At 33.4% G+C, this 18412-nt stretch overlaps 1 protein-coding gene across 2 annotated transcripts in view; it reads left to right on the top strand.

The window, feature by feature from the left end:
• KIFAP3 (kinesin associated protein 3) overlaps positions 1–18412 on the top strand; it is a 164415-nt gene that overhangs the window by 12477 nt on the left and 133526 nt on the right. For both annotated transcript variants that reach the window (XM_036868012.1, XM_036868022.1), the window contains exons 2-5: positions 2001–2132; positions 6614–6768; positions 9267–9322; positions 9880–10021. In XM_036868012.1, the coding sequence (XP_036723907.1) occupies positions 2001–2132; positions 6614–6768; positions 9267–9322; positions 9880–10021 (485 nt within the window). The remainder of the gene's footprint in view (positions 1–2000; positions 2133–6613; positions 6769–9266; positions 9323–9879; positions 10022–18412) is intronic.

Raw genomic sequence — 18412 nt, 5'->3', positions numbered from 1 at the left:
AAATTAATTAACTTCTTTAAAAGACACATACAGAAAAAAAAAAAGCAAACGAAAGCTGAAAAGGAATAGTGAGGTTCTTTGAACTATTTGATTTCTTTGGAGAAAGGCAAAATATCAGGCCAGAGGATAACAATTATGCTTTTCTGTCAGTTGTTATTATGTGGAAGACCCTCTTTGAAAGTGTTGGTATGAGGTTACTCTTAGGATCTGCACTTACATTTCATCCTTATGATTCTCTTCAATTGGATACAGTTACCCTCTCCTATATAAGAAGTTCAGTACTGGGGTTGCTGTCCATTTCATCAGGAAGCAAATAACTAGTTCTCTTTATAATTAAATAGTTTCTTTAATGCTATATTTCATTTGGTTTTTAGCTCTCTTACTTACTCTCTTGATTCCTGTGGTTTCTCTAGCTTTTGACTGCTAGCCTGAACTTGTATGCATTTATCTTATCTTTTGGAAGCTGTACCATTCTCTTTAATATGTGTGTATATATCTAATTTCCCAACTCCCTGTTTTTTACTGGCCTACCTGTTTTTGCTTTTATTCTTTATAGGCTTTGTTCTGTATGTCTTAACTGTCAGTTTAGTTGCTGACCTACCTAGACTCTAGCTTCTGTATATTTAATTTCCTACTCTGTCTCTATACTTGACTCTTAATCATTGTCCTAATACAGACTGAAGAGCCTTACCCTTGTTGTAATAAAGAATTCTGGTGAAAAAAAAATTTAAAAATTACATTGAAAATATGCATAATAAGCCAATTATTCCTAACTGAAGGAAAAGCTTTGAGTTTCTGATTATTGGAATTTAAGGTGTTGTCATATTTCTATTCCTTCCCATTAGGCTAAAAGACCTCACTAGCCGGCTAGCTGGCTCTGACTACAGTGGGAAATTGTGCTTGTTTCCATTGCTTAATCTCCTTTAATAAAACTCATTTTATCAGATCCTAAAGTGGGCAATAACAAGTAGTGATTAATTCATTATTGTGGCAACATGGATGGAAGATATTATGCTTAGTGGAATAAGTCAGGCAGAGAAAGACAAATACTGTATGTTTTCACTTATATGTAAAATATAAAAATAAAACAAATGAACGAATATAACAACACGGAAACAGACTCTGAGATACAGATAGCAAACTAGTGGTCCCCAGAAGGGAGAGGTGTAGGGCGAGGGCCAAAATAGGTGAAGGGGGATTAGCAGGTGCAAACAGCTAGGTATAAAATAAGTTACAAGGATGTAATGTACAGCGCAGGGATTATAGCCAAAGTAAAAATATAAAATCACTATGTTGTACACTTGAAACCAATATAATATTATAAGGCAACTATACTTCAATTAAAAATATTTGTTCTATAACTTTAGGGGTCTGGGGACAAAGTATATACAATCTTTCTATTGAAACTACTGATGGCACTATAATTTGAGATATGTGACTATAGACTATAACCTGTAAATGCTTTTTTGTTACACAACTTGTATGTGATTTGAAGAGTGATTTAGGTACTAATTCAATTTATATAATTATGTAAGATAATACATAATCAATATTATTTTGCAGTTTAGATAATTCATGTCATTCTGTGATACAGTTAATGGGCTAATTATTGGGCGGTTGATTTTTTTTTAAATATAAATTTTGGGGTAACTGCCTTTGGTTTTGAATTGCTGACTTTTGGTTGAGGTTATTCTCTCCAAAACCATCTTAATTGTTTGTTTTATTCACTGGCTATTATGCATGATTCTTTGGGTAAATGTATTTTTTCTCAGAGCTATTCATAAAGGTACTTTCTGCAAGACCAAGAATTACATGTACAGTACAGAGTTTACAGAGTTGGAGAAAAAGAGTTATTTCTTGGTCCAAGTCAAGAGTAAATCTGATTTAAATGCATATGTTAATCCAGCCCACATGTTTTTGGAACTAGGAACTAGATAAAAACCTTGGATGTTTTGTGAGCTTTTAATGTAGCTATGCCTGTTTTTATTTTATATTAATAGGAAAGTTAAAGGAGGAAATATTGATGTACATCCATCAGAAAAAGCACTCATTGTTCAATATGAAGTGGAAGCTACCATTCTTGGAGAAATGGGGGATCCCATGTTGGGAGAACGAAAGGAATGCCAAAAAATGTAAGTTTTCTTCATTTGTGCACATTTGAAAGTAGTAAACTTTATAGAAATCTGATGTTATTTAAACTTGCATAGATGATAAATGATTATGGCGTTCTTACAGACATACATTATCTCAGTGAAGCGGAGACTATATTAAATTATAAATACAGAGTATATTCCAGAGAAAATCATGTTTATGTGAGCATAATTGGAACCTAATGAAAAATGCCTATTCTTATTTATCCCATTTAGTAAATGCATATAATAGAATATAACTTGTGAAATCAACTATAAAAGATATGTTTATATATGACTTTTTAGCTTAATTTAGGAAATTTGTATTTTAGGGGATCCTGTGTTGTTCTTTCTTCCCTGGAATTACAGAAAGTGATATGACATCCAGAATTCACAAATGGGGCATGTACCTTGAATTCATCCCTTAAAAATCTAGCGCTGTGAAAGATATTAGTAATAGGACAAGCATTTTCTGACTAAATGAATTGAGCTTAGATATCCCAATGTTCTACACACTTTCCTTCCTGCTTTCATAGTACTTTCAGGAGTTCCTTGGGAACTGGCTTTTTTCATTAGTCTTCAGTTGTGCTGGCGATGATCTTGCGATCCTTCCGTAGTTTTGTGGAAGTAGAGAGGGTCTGAGATCACCTAGTATTCCTTCCCAACTTTCTTCCCCCCATACATAATTTTGATTTGGGAACTAGTTAAAAAGTTAGTGTGTTTTGGTGGTATTAAGTATATTCAGGATGCTAGAAGTGCATGTGATAGTATTTAGTATTTAGCACACTGAACAGCACTGTATTTTAAATATATAGCAGTGGTTCTCAGCTGGTTAGGATTTTTCCCCCAGGGGACATTTGGCAATACCTGGAGACATTTTGGTTGTCATAACTGGAGGGTGCTGTTGGTATCTAGTGGATAGAGGCTGGGGTGCTGCGAAACATCCTACAATGCATAAGATAGGCACTTACAAACAAAAAATTATTTGGCCCCAAATTTTTATAGTGGTTCAATTAAGAAACTTTATTGTATAGCAACCTGAAAAGAGAAGCTACCTACTGTCTTATTAAGATCTGTAGTCTCTCTGCTTATTTGGGTTAAAAGACTAAATTACACAGATAATTCATTAAAAATAAATGAGTCTTTGGATAATCCACTAGATTGAAGAGATATACACATGCACACATACATACCTACACTGTAGATTTTAACTCACGTGCTCACAGTTTTTTGTGTTCTCTCACACTTTCTTCCATTTGTGTGTTTGTGATTGCTGCCTAAATTTTGTACATTTTGAGAAAGTAACATCTCTTAAGATTTTATTAATTTGACTTCCATAGAAAAGCTAGCAGATTAGGGGTCTTTGCCATTAGAACCTCATGCATCCACATTTCATGAGAGAAATTTAGTTTTTAGTTCTTAATAGTGTAGTCAGTAGCCTTATTCAATTAAAATTAAGTGAGAATGTTGTTATTGTTTGAAAATCTGTAGGCTTTCTAGACAAGGGGTACATTCACTAGAGAGCCACCTGGAAAGAGTTACTACCAACTGGCTAGTGTAAGTGGATTTAAACATCAGTATGGGAAAAACCTCTGTAACCCAACTTTGTGGTATTCAACCTGGCTGCTCAAGATTTGGAGAGGAATCATATTGTGGGACCAAAAGGAGAATATGGTTTGTTGATAGTTTAAGAGGATTTATCAATGGTGGCAGCTGGGGGTGAGGGTTTTGAGGGGGACACTCATATAGATTGAGATCGGTGTGAAATGAAACTGTCATTAAATTGTGGTAGTCAGTGCTATGGCTCAGGTCCAGAAGACATGTATTTCATTCTCCCTTATCGGATAAAGGAATGTATAAGCCCACCTTCAACAGAGTCCCAGTTTTCTGAACATTTCATTATGAGAAATCTATGGTTATGGTCCAAAAATAATATGGGCATTTTTTGGTATGAGTTTTTGGTATTACTAATAGGCATGGGCTGCCTAATGAAGGGGGCCTATTTTTTGATTTTAGAAATAATCAGTAAACATACAGCTGACATTTTCTAAAAATTCTAGTCCTACATATTTTTTCTTTGTCTCTTTTAACAAGGGAAGGATTTAGGAGAGAGATGTACACACTAACAGAAGAGAATCTTTCTATTACTTGGAAAGAAGATGATGAATCAGATTGCTAATATATATATTGGTAGAAAATAAATCTAAAAAAAGATAGAAAAAATCTGCTTTATTAAATCAAGATACTACTACGCACCTATTAAAATGTGTAAAGTCTAAAACACTGATAGCACCAGATGCTGGTGAGGAAGTAGAGCAACAAGAACTCACTCATTGCTGGTGGAAATACAAAATGGTACAGCTTCTTTGGAAGTCATTTTGGCAGTTTCTTACAAAGCTAAACATACACTTACCATATGATCCAACAGCTGTGCTCCTAGATATTAACCCAAATGAGTTGAAAATGTATTTCCACACAGAAACCTGCACATGAATGTTTATAGCAGCTTTATTTATAACTGTCAACAATTGTAAGCAACCAAGATATCCTTCAGTAGGCAAATGGGTAAACAAACTGTGTTGCATCCATGTAGTCAGGTACTATTCCACACTAAAAAGAAATCAACCATCAAGCTATGAAAAGACATAGAGGAACCTAAATGAATATTGCTAAATGAAAGAAGCCAGACTGGAAAAGCTATATACTGTATGATTCCAACTGTATGACCGTCTAGAAAAGGCAAAACTAAAGTAAAAATAGATTAGAAGTTGTCAGGAGTTCGGGGGTGGGAGGGGAGAATATGTGGAGCACAGGGCATTTTTAGGGTAGCAAAACTATTTTGTATGCTACTTTAATGGTGGATACATGAAATTATGCATTTGTCCAAGTGCACAGAACTATACAATACAAAGAGTGAACCTCAATGTAAACTGTAGACTTTAGTTAATAATATATCAATAGTGATTCATCAATTGTGACAAAGTTACCACACTATCACAAGATGGTAATAATAGAAGAAACTGTACTGGGGGAGGGTAGTGGGGACATATGTGGTAGCTCTGTACTTTCAGCACAGATTTTCTGTAAACCTAAAACTGCTCTAAAAAAAACCAGTAGGAAAATTTCAAAAATATATGTTTATAGAGTTTCTGTTGTGCTTCTTCTCAATCAGATTTATGGAAACTCAAGATTTCCCAGTTCCTTGTTAAAATTAAACATGGAGATGTCTTTTGAGAGTTTTTCTCTGAATGGACTCTCCTTTATATCTCTGCTTTCTGATGTGCAGCTAAAGTTATACAAAAATATTCAACAGTTTAAAAGGTTTAAAAGGTAGGAACTTAAACAGCCAAGTAAATTAGAGAAAAATTAAAATAAAGGGACAGAGTATTGCTAGGGTTCTTGTTACAGACATTAGAAGCCACTCTAGAAAATTCAAGCATAAAAGGAATTTATTAAAGGCTATTAGGTAGCTTATAGAATCCCAAGAGGACCAGATTCGAGGATGACTATAAAGCTGTGAACAGTATTCAAATCACTTTACTAGACTTGTTTCAGGAGAGATCATCTGTATCTGAATAATGATTTCACAGATGCTGAGTGCAGGACATTTTTCTGAGGTCTCTGTCCCTGTTGCCTCTAATACCTTGAGTCTCTCCAAAAATTGGCCATCTTCACTAAGAAGTATTTCAACATAGTGGCTACTTTCTTATGTTTCTCTTTTTGAATCTAAGCTTTTCATGAATGCATCTGCTTTGCAAGAATCTTTTGCCACCAGTTTGAGTCTTTTCCCTGAACCTAATTTTATGTCCTTATAGCTTTCTTTGGTGCCATGAATCCACGTAAACTGGTAGTTGTTTCCAGATTTTGAACAACCTTTTCTTATTGACCTTCCAGTGAGTCTCCTGGATTAAATTAAAAAGGAGGGAGAACATGTTTGTTTTTTTTTTTTTTAATGTACTAACAGGTATAACTATATTTATTTGTTCCTCAGCATTACTCATATAGATCTTAAAATGCTTCCTACTTTGTTTTCTTCTGTCTTCTATATAATTTCCATCAGAACAACTGAATCCAAATATATTAATATTGTGTCTTGCCCCTAACTGAAAAGAAAATGACTGTGAATATGGTCAAGAAAATGATTTATTTTTTGCAGTATGGATTTTCACATCTAATAATAACTAAAAACTTGATGTGATATCAGAAAGACTTTAAAAACAAGCTCTCTGGATATGCTATCCTGCCTAGAAGAGTCAGATGTAGATTTTACCATTCCTTTTGTTATCTCATTTGTCCAGCTCAAGGAAAATCATTGCTTTGCATTTTTTTCTAAGCCTAATTATATCTAATACTTTATTATATTTTACTAAAAGAGACTATGTTAGGTACATTTAAATGTTTTGTAAATTATTTAAAAGAAGTATTGTTTAAGTTATCACTTACTTTAATAATACCTGAGTTGGAAAATTCTGATATGCCTGCAGTATTCGTCTTAAGAGTCTCAATGCCAACACAGATATAACTTCCCTGGCACGAAAGGTGGTTGAAGAATGTAAACTCATTCATCCCTCAAAGCTAAATGAGGTAGAACAGCTGTTGTACTATCTCCAGAACCGCCGTGATTCAGCGTCAGGAAAAGGTAAGCAGAAGAATTCCTAACTTTTTAATGCAAAACCAGAGTTGTTTGACTATGGTTTGTACTTTTGATATTTGAATGGTGAGTTTTCTTTTGCCAGTGCTCTAAGTAAGTGAATGAAAGAATAAAGAAACATACTAGTTTCCTACATGCCAGGCTTTATGTTAGATGCTTCCAAAATGATCTATTTCATACTGTGTGTGTACACATGTGCTGAAATAAAGAGTAAAAAAGCAAATATCATATTGATTCTAGAATAATAAAAGGAGAAAATTGGGAGCAGAAAACCTGTTTTCTCTACCCCAGCAACTAGATTTATATTTTCTAAATTTTTTATTGACATTTAATTGATAATTTGAATGGATTACTTATTTAAATGTTAAAATATATGTCATATGCATAAGTTTTGTGAATCTTTGTTAGGAAAACATTACCTTTTCATTCCTAAACGTCTTTGTTGTTACCATTCTTCTATCTTTAATTACCTCATAAAAGAACCAAGCCATTAAATTATTAGAGCTAAGCAGTTGATTATTTATAGAAGACATTTTCGAATAATCCAAACCCAAAACAAAACGAGAGTACAGACATTTGAATGGAAAGTCATCTCAGATTATTCAATGGTTAGTTATTCTATTTCATAGTATTTATTAAGTTTACATATATCTTTCTTTTATCATTGGTGAGTTCTAAAATATGGTACCCTTGAAATAACTTACACTTAAGTTTTGATTGTATTAAATAGAAAAATGAAAGAGAAAATTCATTTGGACTTTTTTCAGATTAACCAGTCTTTTCTCTCCATCCACAGCAAATAAAATGCCTTGTGCCTAATATATACTTTCATTAATTGTCGCTGTATATAGTATCTAACACACTTTATATGATCAATATATGTGTGTTGAATGAATTGAATAGCTGTGAATTTATTTAAAACCAAAAATGAGCATTTTGAATTTGATTGTTTCCAACTACATAGCTGGCACTCAGTGTATACCTATTAATTATTAATAATAAGTGCTATAAGGAAAATATTATCAAAAATTTTATTAACTATTTTTTGATACAATATTCCTGTTAACAATGTTACTAAATGATGAGAGATAGCTTCAATAAGTAAGTGAGAAAAATAAATTCTATGCTCTTTTAAGATGTGTGTGTACTTACTGTAGGTTGTACAATATAGTTAAAATTGATCTTTCCTAATACTAAATTAATATAATTCCGAGGGCATTTGTAATAAAATATTTTTAAACGAATGAAAACCCTTTCACTGAGTTTTCAGAGTGAATCAGTCTTCTCACCTCCTTCCCCAGAAATTAGAGGAATATGAGGAAATTTTCATGTTATCATAAGTAGATAAATTAATTCAAATCAATATGTTTCTCTATATGGATATTAATGTTTGGAGGCATATATGAAATGCTATACTATAGTATATGTACACTTATTTTTAAAAACTATTCCATTTTCTTTCTTTTTTACTTGATACTCACTATTTCAAAGCCAGAAACCTAGCCCTAAAAGTGGTTGAAACAAAACAATAATAGTTATTTGATTATGTGATTCTTTACTATAAGTATTTTTTTTTTCTTTGCTTAATTAAAATCAGTGTCATAGTAAATTATCTGTTTGAGGAAAAATCTAGCTGTTAAGAAAACATAACTTTGTCCATAACAGCTACCTTCCTCTGAAAACAATCAGGGCTAATTCCTATTATATGTAAAACATTTGCTAATTATAGAATCAAAAGTTTGATACTACTTGAACTTATTTTAATGTGCATTCATTGCTTAGGTTTTTGACCCAGATCAGAGCAGTGAAGCATTTTTGATAATTCTTTTTTACAAAATGAAGTTCTGCTGTGAATCAAATAATTCAACATAAAAAATGACTCAAAGTTGTGTTCAACACCTTTGAATACCTCTTTAATTCATTTGGGAACAAGTGAGGATTAAATTAACACAAATATTAAACATTTGCCTTTTAATTTATGATCCTAATTTTGTTTAAAAAATCAGCAACTGTATTTTAGCTTTTTAACTTTATCCAAGTTATTTCTTTTCCTTTTCCTTTGTTAGTTTTTATTTTAGTTTTTATATTACTCAACTCATTAGTTTTTCTTTGCCTTATTGATTTTCCTATTCTTACCTTAAATGTGAATTAGGAAAAGAAAGAAAACTTAAAATGGAGTATTTTGCTTCTTGTTGGAGAGTCTGGCTATTTACATACCTAAAATGTTAGCCAAAGAGGGAGTTTAAATTGCTACCTAACATAACTTGGAGATTATTTATAGATTTTATTATACTCTCCGTGATATCCTTATTAGAACAAATGCATTATAGATGAGCATTTTTTATACATTGGAAAAAAGGTTATTTCATAAATTACCCATTTGAAGATCCCCAACTTAGCTAGAATTAAACTCAGCTGCTGAAAATAAAAATTACCCAGAAACCTAAAAACGTTGTTCTTCTCATAAGAAAAAAATCTTTTTACAGAAAAAAAAGAAAAATCAAGCAAGCCTAAAGATCCACCTCCTTTTGAAGGAATGGAGGTAAGACTATTTTTATCTAATAGAGAATTGATTCTAAGGTATTGCTTTTTACCATCAATAATTCATGCAATCACATTAAACAAATGTGGAATTTTAAAAAATGGTTGAACTTAAAGTACCTGAAAAAGGTAGAAAATCAGTATTTAATAAAGGCAAAAATTATTGGATGTGTCTTTTAGGCATAATTTATTTTGATAAATAAGTTGTGAAATGTTTTAAATATTCTTATTGTACTATGTTTTAAAGTATGTTTAATTTATTATGGTAGATACTATTTTGCATTACATTTAAGATACTTCATCAGTATAAATAGGCCAGTTTTAGAGTTTATGTACATCCCATTTTATCATATGGTTTATGACTACTTTCACTCAGGAGTCCTATCACCCAAAGGTCTAATTTCCCCCTCTACAAAAAGATGGCAACTGTAAGTCCTTTGAAAACTTGTCTCTTAACGATCAAGGGCAGTTTATTTATCACAAAATACCATTCCTTTGACACTGGCTCTGTTGAGCATTATTCTTTTAGAGTACTTCCTTCCTCTTCCTTTGTTTCAGATTGATGAAGTTGCTAACATTAATGACATGGATGAGTACATTGAGTTATTATATGAAGATATTCCTGACAAGGTTCGGGGCTCTGCTTTGATCCTACAGCTTGCTCGAAATCCTGATAACTTGGAAGAACTACTATTGAATGGTAGAATTTATAGACTTGAATTTATAGACTTATCTATAAATATTTAAAGTAGAATTATTATTGTGAAATAGGATTTTTAAATTTATTATCATAGAGGGGTAAGCCAAAATTATTTATATCAAGTTTAGGAATGCACTTATTTTCCAGCTCTTTATTACTTTCCTTCTTACTCAAATTTCTTAACATGTGGGCATAACATTTAAATATTCTCTGGAGGATTCACTAATAATTTAAACCAGAAAAGTAAAGCATTAATGGTACTGAATCTTTTCTTTCTTCTATTCTGGAAGACTTTTTATTTTTTCTTCTATTCTGGAAGACTTTTTATTCTTTCAATTAGGATACAGTATCAGACTTTTGACATTTGCACATGTATGTATATGCTTTTATTAAATTACAGTTCCAATATTAGTTTTCTTTTAATAGCACAGCCAAAAATAGTAATCTTTTAAATTTCATTTAGATTGATTTTGATGCCAAGTATTTGCTTTCTTTTCATTAGAAGTGCTGGGTAATAAAAGAAAACGGAGATATAATGCTCTTAAAACCTTTTTTCTCAGTAATACCACTGTAGAATACCACTATAGAATTATTATAATTTTCTGATTACACTTTTGCCAAAAATAAAATATGGAAGATATTGTTATGATATACTTTCTATCACATGTGAAGGAATACTTTTTTATCTATTGTCAAACTCCTTTTATGGAGGCTGCACAGTGCACATCAGTGCTTTGTAGCATGGAAAATATATCCAGAGATCTGTCCAGAGAGTCACAGGATATTACCAATATTCCAGTTAGGAAATTTGTACATTTTAAGTATTTTCTAAATTATACAACTCATATATTAATATATTCTTTTTAAAGAATTAGAGTATTACAGGTAAAACCCCCTTTGACCATTAGTCTATAATCTGTTAGGAGTTTGGAGTACATTCTTCCAGATCTTTTCCATATGTTTATACATATATATATATAGGTTTTTTTCCTGTATTAAAAATAGAGTATTACCTTATATGAATTTTTATGTTACTTATATCACACTTCTTACTTGGTAATTTTTTCTCCATGTAGTAATGTTTCAAGATTATATGCATATAGATACATACAGTGTAATTAGTTTTGAACTACTTTTGATTATTGTATTTTATGAAGTTACGCATATTCTTTAGCCATTCCCCTTTTGATGGTCATTTGGTTGTTTCCAAAGTTTTCAGTAGGGAACTTTAGTGAACATCTTTGTTCATATCTTATATACACAGGCAAGGGTTTTTTAAGTGTGTGTACACAGAAACAAAGGTCATACAGAAATGCAGGTCATAATGTCTTAGGGTTATTTCTGAATTGTCCTCCAAAGTGGTTGTGCCAGTGTCTCTCCAGACCAATGGAATATGAAGGCTATAAAACTTAAACATTTTTGCCACTGCGTTGTTGGTAATAAACAATATCTCTTTGTTCTAAGTTGTATTTGCCTGATTTCTAATGAATTTGATCTTTTTCTCATGTCACTAGACTTCTGGATTTCCTACTCTGTGAAGTTTGAATTTATATATACATGTGAATATATGTATATTTACATATGAGTATACATCCTTTTTCTTTTATATATATATGTATTATATATACAGTCATCCCTTGATATCCATGGGGGATTGGTTCTGAGGCCTGCCAAGGATACCAAAATCTGCAGATGCTCAAGTCCCATAGTTAGTCCTCCATATCCTTACATCTGCGGATGCGACCAACCATGGATCATGTACAGTTGACCCTTAAACAACATGGGTTTGAACTGCCTGGGTCCACTTATGCACACATAAGTTTAAACCCATGTTCAAGTATAAATGGGCCTGTGCAGTTCAAACCCATGTTGTTGAAGGGTCAACTATACATCCTTTTTCTTTTATGTACTTAGAAATAGTTTTTTTCAGTCTAATGTCTTTTTTTTTTTTTTTGCGTGACATATCTTTTTCCATTCTTTTACTTTCACCCTATTTGTGTCTTTGAATCTGAAGTGTTTCTGTTGTAGAATGCATACAGTTGGATCATATTTTTTTAATACATTCAAACAATCTGCCTTCTGATTGGCATGTTTATTCTATTTACCATTAACATAATTACTCATAAAGGATTGTCATCTAACATTTTGTGTTTTCTATATGTCTTTTATCTTTTTTTGTTCTTCTGTTTCTCCATTAGTGCCTTCTTTTGTGTGAAATATTGTCTAGTATACCATTTTAATTCTTTTGTTGTTCCTTTACTGTGTTTTCCTGAATTATTTTCTAAGTGGTTACCCTAGGATTACAGATACCATCTTAAATTTTTAAAATCTAGTTTAAGTTAATGCCAACATAATTTTAACAATATACAAAAACTTTCCTTCAGTATACCTCTATTCCCACCCCATACCTTTATACTATTATTTCATACATATTACATCTGCATACATTATCAGCCTATCAGCAGGTAATATAATTATTGACATATGCATTTTAAAATCAGATAGAAGAAGATAATACAATCAAAAATATGTTTATAATGTCTTTTATATTTATATATAGAGAGAGTTACCTTTACCAGTGCTCTTTTTTTCTCTGTTTGGATTTAAGTTACTCTCTAGTGTCCTTGCATTTCAGCCTGATGGAATCCCTTTAGTATCTCTCATAGAAAAGGTCTACTAGCAACAAATTCTCTAAGTTTTTGTTTACCTAGGAATAACTTTTCTTCTGTTTAAAGGGTAGTTTTGCTGGATATAGAATTACTGGTTGACAGTCTTTTTCTTTTACAATTTGAATATGTCATCCCACTGGCTTCATGTCTGCATGGTTTCTGATGTGAAACCAACTGTTAACCTTATTGAGGACCATGTGTACACGTTGAATTGAGTTTCTCTTGCTACTTTCAACATTTGCTTTACCTTTGGCTTTTGCCAGTTTGACTTATGATGTGTTTAGGTGGTCATATCTTTGAGTTTATCTTGCTTGGAATTTGTGGAGCTTCTTGGATATGTAGATTAATGTTTTTAATCAAGTTTAGGAAGTTTGGACCATTATTTTGTTAAGTATTTATTTAGCTCCTTCCTCTCTATCCTTTCCCCTTGGGACCCCCGTGTTAGTAAGCTTGTTGATGTCATATAGGTCTTTGAAGCTCTATTTCTTTCTTTCTGTTCCTCAGACCGGATAATCTTAATTAACCTGCCTTTACATTTGTTGATTTTTTTTTCTAATTCACATCTGCTGTTAGGACCTTCTAATGAATTTTTCATTTCAGAAATCATACTTGCAACTTCAGAATTTCTATTTGGTTCATTTTGTATAATTTGAATCTCCTTATTGATATTCTTTGTTTGGTGAGACATAATTCTCATACCTTCTCATATTTTCCTTTAATTCTTTAGACATGATTTCCTTTAGTTCTTTAAATATATTTACAATAACTTCACATAATTTAAAATCTTTGTCTCATAAGTTCAAAATGTGAGCTTCCTCATGGACAGTTTCTATTGAATGCTGTGTTTTCTGAATATGGGATATACTGTCCTCTGTTTCTTTGCATGTGCTGTATTTTTTGTTGTTGTTGAAATAATATTGGGGCAACTCTGGAAATCAGATTTCCACTCCTTCCCGGACTTGTTATATTTCCTGTTTATTTGTTTAATGAGTTTCCTGGATTAATTAATTACTGTAAAGTCTGTATTCTTTGTCTCTGCAGTCACTGAAGCCTCTGCTCAGTTAGTTTAGTGGTAATTAATGATTAGATAGAGATTTCTTTAAATGCCTGGCACACAGCACCCCAGCCTTTGCTGAGGGGCTGTGGGTGTGTACATGTGTGTGGGAGGATGTCTTCAGTGCTCAGGGAAGTAGTTTACAAGCCTTTGCCTTCAATTCCTGCTTGAATATTGCCTCAAGGTTGGCCAGAGATGAGAGATTAGGCTTTTTTAGGTCTTTCCCTGGCATGTGCACATTCCTACATGTGTGCCGGGCCTTCTGGAGTCCGAGGAATGTGTTGGAGTCTTTCAAAGACCCAGTGAATATCTCATTTCCCAGTTTTTCCTTTTAAAGTGTTTTGGTCAGCCTCTTGTTACCTCAAGTTGGCTAGGCTGCTGCACATAGCTGCAATGTTGCTGCTGGTAGTTTTCAACAAATGCACTGGGTCTAAGGCTGTTTGTAAGAGCAATCTCTGAGTCAGGTCAAATAAAGCCAAACCATGGGAATGGAGCTTTTCAGCAAGTACCCTGATGGATAAGATATTGACAGTTCACCGGAGCGGGAATTTGGGGGGGCACCACACTGTTCAACTTCCTCCAGTTGCTGCTGGGCTACTGTTTTTCACAGATATCATGGTTGTGATGCTGTTGGTTTTCAAAGTTTCCACAAAGTTGCACAGAGGGGATGGATTTGGGCAAGTTGAAATGCCACAGAGCTCACTGTTTTTACCAAGTCAGCCATATTTCTTAAATAAACACTTCTTGAGTTTTTGCAAAACTAATTTACAGAGTTCTAAAAGAGTTGATTTTGAAAAAATTTACCAGTATTATATTTGCTTACGGAAGAGTGGATTTTTGCAGGTCTTTACTCTGCTGTTCCTAAAGTGCTTGGCCCTGGAATTCATTTTTGTTGAAAGTGACAGGTAGAGATGTAATTTTATTTTTTTCCACATTGTATAGCCAGTTATTCCAACTTAGTTTTTTTTTGTTAACATCTTTATTGGAGTATAATTGCTTTACAACGGTGTGTTAGTTTCTGCTTTATAACAAGGTGAATCAGCTATACATATACGTACATCCCCATATCTCCTCCCTCTTGCGTCTCCCTCCCACTCTCCCTATGCCACCCCTCTAGGTGGTCACAAAGCACTGAGTTGATCTCCCTGTGCTATGCGGCTGCTTCCCACTAGCTATCTATTTTACAACTGGTAGTGTATATATGTCCATGCCACTCTCTCACTTTGTCACAGCTTACCCTTCCACCTCCCCATGTCCTCAAGTCCATTCTCTACCTCTGCATCTTTATTCCTGTCCTGCCCCTAGGTTCTTCAGAACCACTTTTTTTCTTGTTTTTTTTTTTTTAGATTCCATATATGTTAGCATACAGTATTTGTTTTTCTCTTTCTGATTTACTTCACTCTGTATGACAGACTCTAGGTCCATCCACCTCACTACAAGTAACTCAATTTCGTTTCTTTTTATGGCTGAGTAATATTCCATTGTATATATGTGTCACATCTTCTTTATCCATTCATCTGTCGATGGACACTTAGGTTGCTTCCATGTCCTGGCTATTGTAAATAGAGCTGCAGTGAACATTGTGGTACATGACTCTTTTTGAATTATGGTTTTCTCAGGGTATATGCCCAGTAGTGGGATTGCTGGGTTGTATGGTAGTTCTATTTTTAGTTTTTTAAGGAACCTCCATACTGTTCTCCATAGTGGCTATATCAGTTTACATTCCCACCAAAAGTGCAAGAGGGTTCCCTTTTCTCCACACCCTCTCCAGCATTTATTGTTTGTAGATTTTTTGATGATGGCCATTCTGACTGGTGTGAGGTGATACCTCATTGTACTTTTGATTTGCATTTCTCTAATGATTAGTGATGTTGAGCATTCTTTCATGTGTTTGTTGGGAATCTGTATATCTTCTTTGGAGAAATGTCTATTTAGGTCTTCTGCCCATTTTTGGATTGGGTTGTTTGTTTTTTTTTTGATATTGAGCTGCATGAGCTGCTTGTAAATTTCAGAGTTTAATCCTTTGTCAGTTGCTTCATTTGCAAATATTTTCTCCCATTCTGATGGTTGTCTTTTCATCTTGTTTATGGTTTCCTTTGCTGTGCAAAAGCTTTTAAGTTTCATTAGGTCCCATTTGTTTATTTTTCTTTTTATTTCCATTCCTCTAGGAGATGGGTCAAGAAGGATCTTGCTGTGATTTATGTCATAGAGTGTTCTGCCTATATTTTCCTCTAAGACTTTTATGGTATCTGGCCTTGCATTTAGGTCTTTAATCCATTTTGAGTTTATTTTTGTGTATGGTGTTAGGGAGTGTTCTAATTTCATTCTTTTAAATGTAGCTGTCCAGTTTTCCCAGCATCACTTATTGAAGAGGCTGTCTTTTCTCCATTGTATATTCTTGCCTCCTTTATCAAAAATAAGGTGACCATATGTGCATGGGTTTATCTCTGGGCTTTCTATCCTGTTCCATTGATCTGTGTTTCTGTTTTGGGGCCAGTACCATATTGCCTTGATTACTGTAGCTTCGTAGTATAGTCTGAAGTCCAGGAGCCTGATTCCTCCAACTCTGTTTTTCTTTCTCAAGATTGCTTTGGCTATTCGGGGTCTTTTGTGTTTCCATACAAATTGTGAATTTTTTTGTTCTAGTTCTGTGAAAAATGCCATTGGTAGTTTGATAGGGATTGCGTTGAATGTGTAGATTGCTTTGGGTAGTTTAGTCATTTTCACAGTGTTGATTCTTCCAATCCAAGAACATGGTATATCTCTCCATCTGTTTGTATCATCTTTAATTTCTTTCATCAGTGTCTTATAGTTTTCTGCATACAGGTCTTTTGTCTTCTTAGGTAGGTTTATTCCTAGGTATTTTATTCTTTTTGTTGCAGTGGTAAATGGGAGTGTTTCCTTCATTTCTCTTTCAGATTTTTCATCCTTAGAGTATAGGAATGGAAGACATTTCTGTGTATTAATTTTGTATCCTGCTACTTTACCAAATTCATTGATTAGTTCTAGTAGTTGTCTGATAGCATCTTTAGGATTATCTATGTATAGTATGTCATCTGCAAACAGTGACAGCTTTACTTCTTCTTTTCCGATTTGGATTCCTTTTATTTCTTTTTCTTCTCTGATTGCTGTGGCTAACACTTCCAAAACGATGTTGAATAATAGTGCTGAGAGTGGGCATCCTTCTCTTGTTCCTGAGTTTAGAGGAAATGGTTTCAGTCTTTCACCATTGAGAACGATGTTGGCTGTGGGTTTGTCATATATGGCCTTTACTATGTTGAGGTATGTTCCCTCTATACCTACTTTCTCTAGGGTTATTTATCATAAATGGGTGTTGAATTTTGTCGAAAACTTTTTCTGCATCTATTGAGATGATCACATGGTTTTTCTCCTTCAATTTGTTAATATGGTGTATCACATCGATTGATTTGCGTATATGAAAGAATCCTTGCATTCCTGGGATAAACCCCACTTGATCATCGTGTATGATCCTTTTAATGTCCTGTTGGATTCTGTTTGCTAGTAGTTTGTTGAGGACTTTTGCATCTATTTTCATCAGTGATATTGGCCTGTAGTTTTCTTTCTTTGTGACATCTTTGTCTGGTTTTGGTATCTGGGTGATGGTGGCCTCATAGAATGAGTTTGGGAGTGTTCCTCCCTCTGCTATATTTTGGAAGAGTTTGAGAAGGATAGGTGTTAGCTCTTCTCTAAATGTTTGATAGAATTCTCCTGTGAAGCCCTCTGGTCCTGGGCTTTTGTTTGTTGGAAGATTTTTAATCACAGTCTCAATTTCAGTGCTTGTGATTGGTCTGTTTATATTTTCTATTTCTTCCTGGTTCAGTCTCGGAAGGTTGTGCTTTTCTAAGAATTTGTCCATTTCTTCCAGGTTGTCCATTTTATTGGCACATAGTTGCTTGAAGTAATCTCTCATGATCCTTTGTATTTCTGCACTGTCAGTTGTTCTCCTTTTTCATTCCTAATTCTATTGATTTGAGTCTTCTCCCTTTTTTTCTTGATGAGTCTGGCTAATGGTTTATCAATTTTGTTTATCTTCTCAAAGAAACAGCTTTTATTTTTATTGATCTTTGCTATTGTTTCCTTCATTTCTTTTTCCTGTATTTCTGATCTGATCTTTATGATTTCTTTCCTTCTGCTAACTTTGGGTTTTTTTTTTGTTGTTGTTCTTCTTTCTCTAATTGCTTTAGGTGTAAGGTTAGGTTGTTTATTTGAGATGTTTCTTGTTTCTTTAGGTAGGCTTGTATTGCTATAAACTTCCCTTTTAGAACTTCTTTTGCTGCATCCCTTAGGTTTTGGGCCATCGTGTTTTCATTGTCATTTGTGTCTAGGTATTTTTGATTTCCTCTTTGATTTCTTCTGTGATCTCTTGGTCATTAAGTAGTGTATTGTTTAGCCTCCATGTGTTTGTATTTTTTACAGATTTTTTTCCTGTAATTGATATCTTACAGCATTGAGTCTTATAGCATTGTGGTTGGAAAAGATACTTGATATGATTTCAGTTTTCTTAAGTTTACCAAGGCTTGATTTGTGACCCAAGATATGATCTATCCTGGAGAATGTTCTGTGTGTGCACTTGAGAAGAAAGTGTATTCTGTTGTGTTTTGGGTGGAATGTCCTATAAATATCAATTAAGTCCATCTTGTTTAATGT

Source organism: Balaenoptera musculus, chromosome 1 (assembly GCF_009873245.2).
Source record: "Balaenoptera musculus isolate JJ_BM4_2016_0621 chromosome 1, mBalMus1.pri.v3, whole genome shotgun sequence".
NCBI classification, from domain to species: Eukaryota; Metazoa; Chordata; class Mammalia; order Artiodactyla; family Balaenopteridae; genus Balaenoptera; species Balaenoptera musculus.
This window is presented reverse-complemented; position numbering and strand designations above follow the sequence as displayed.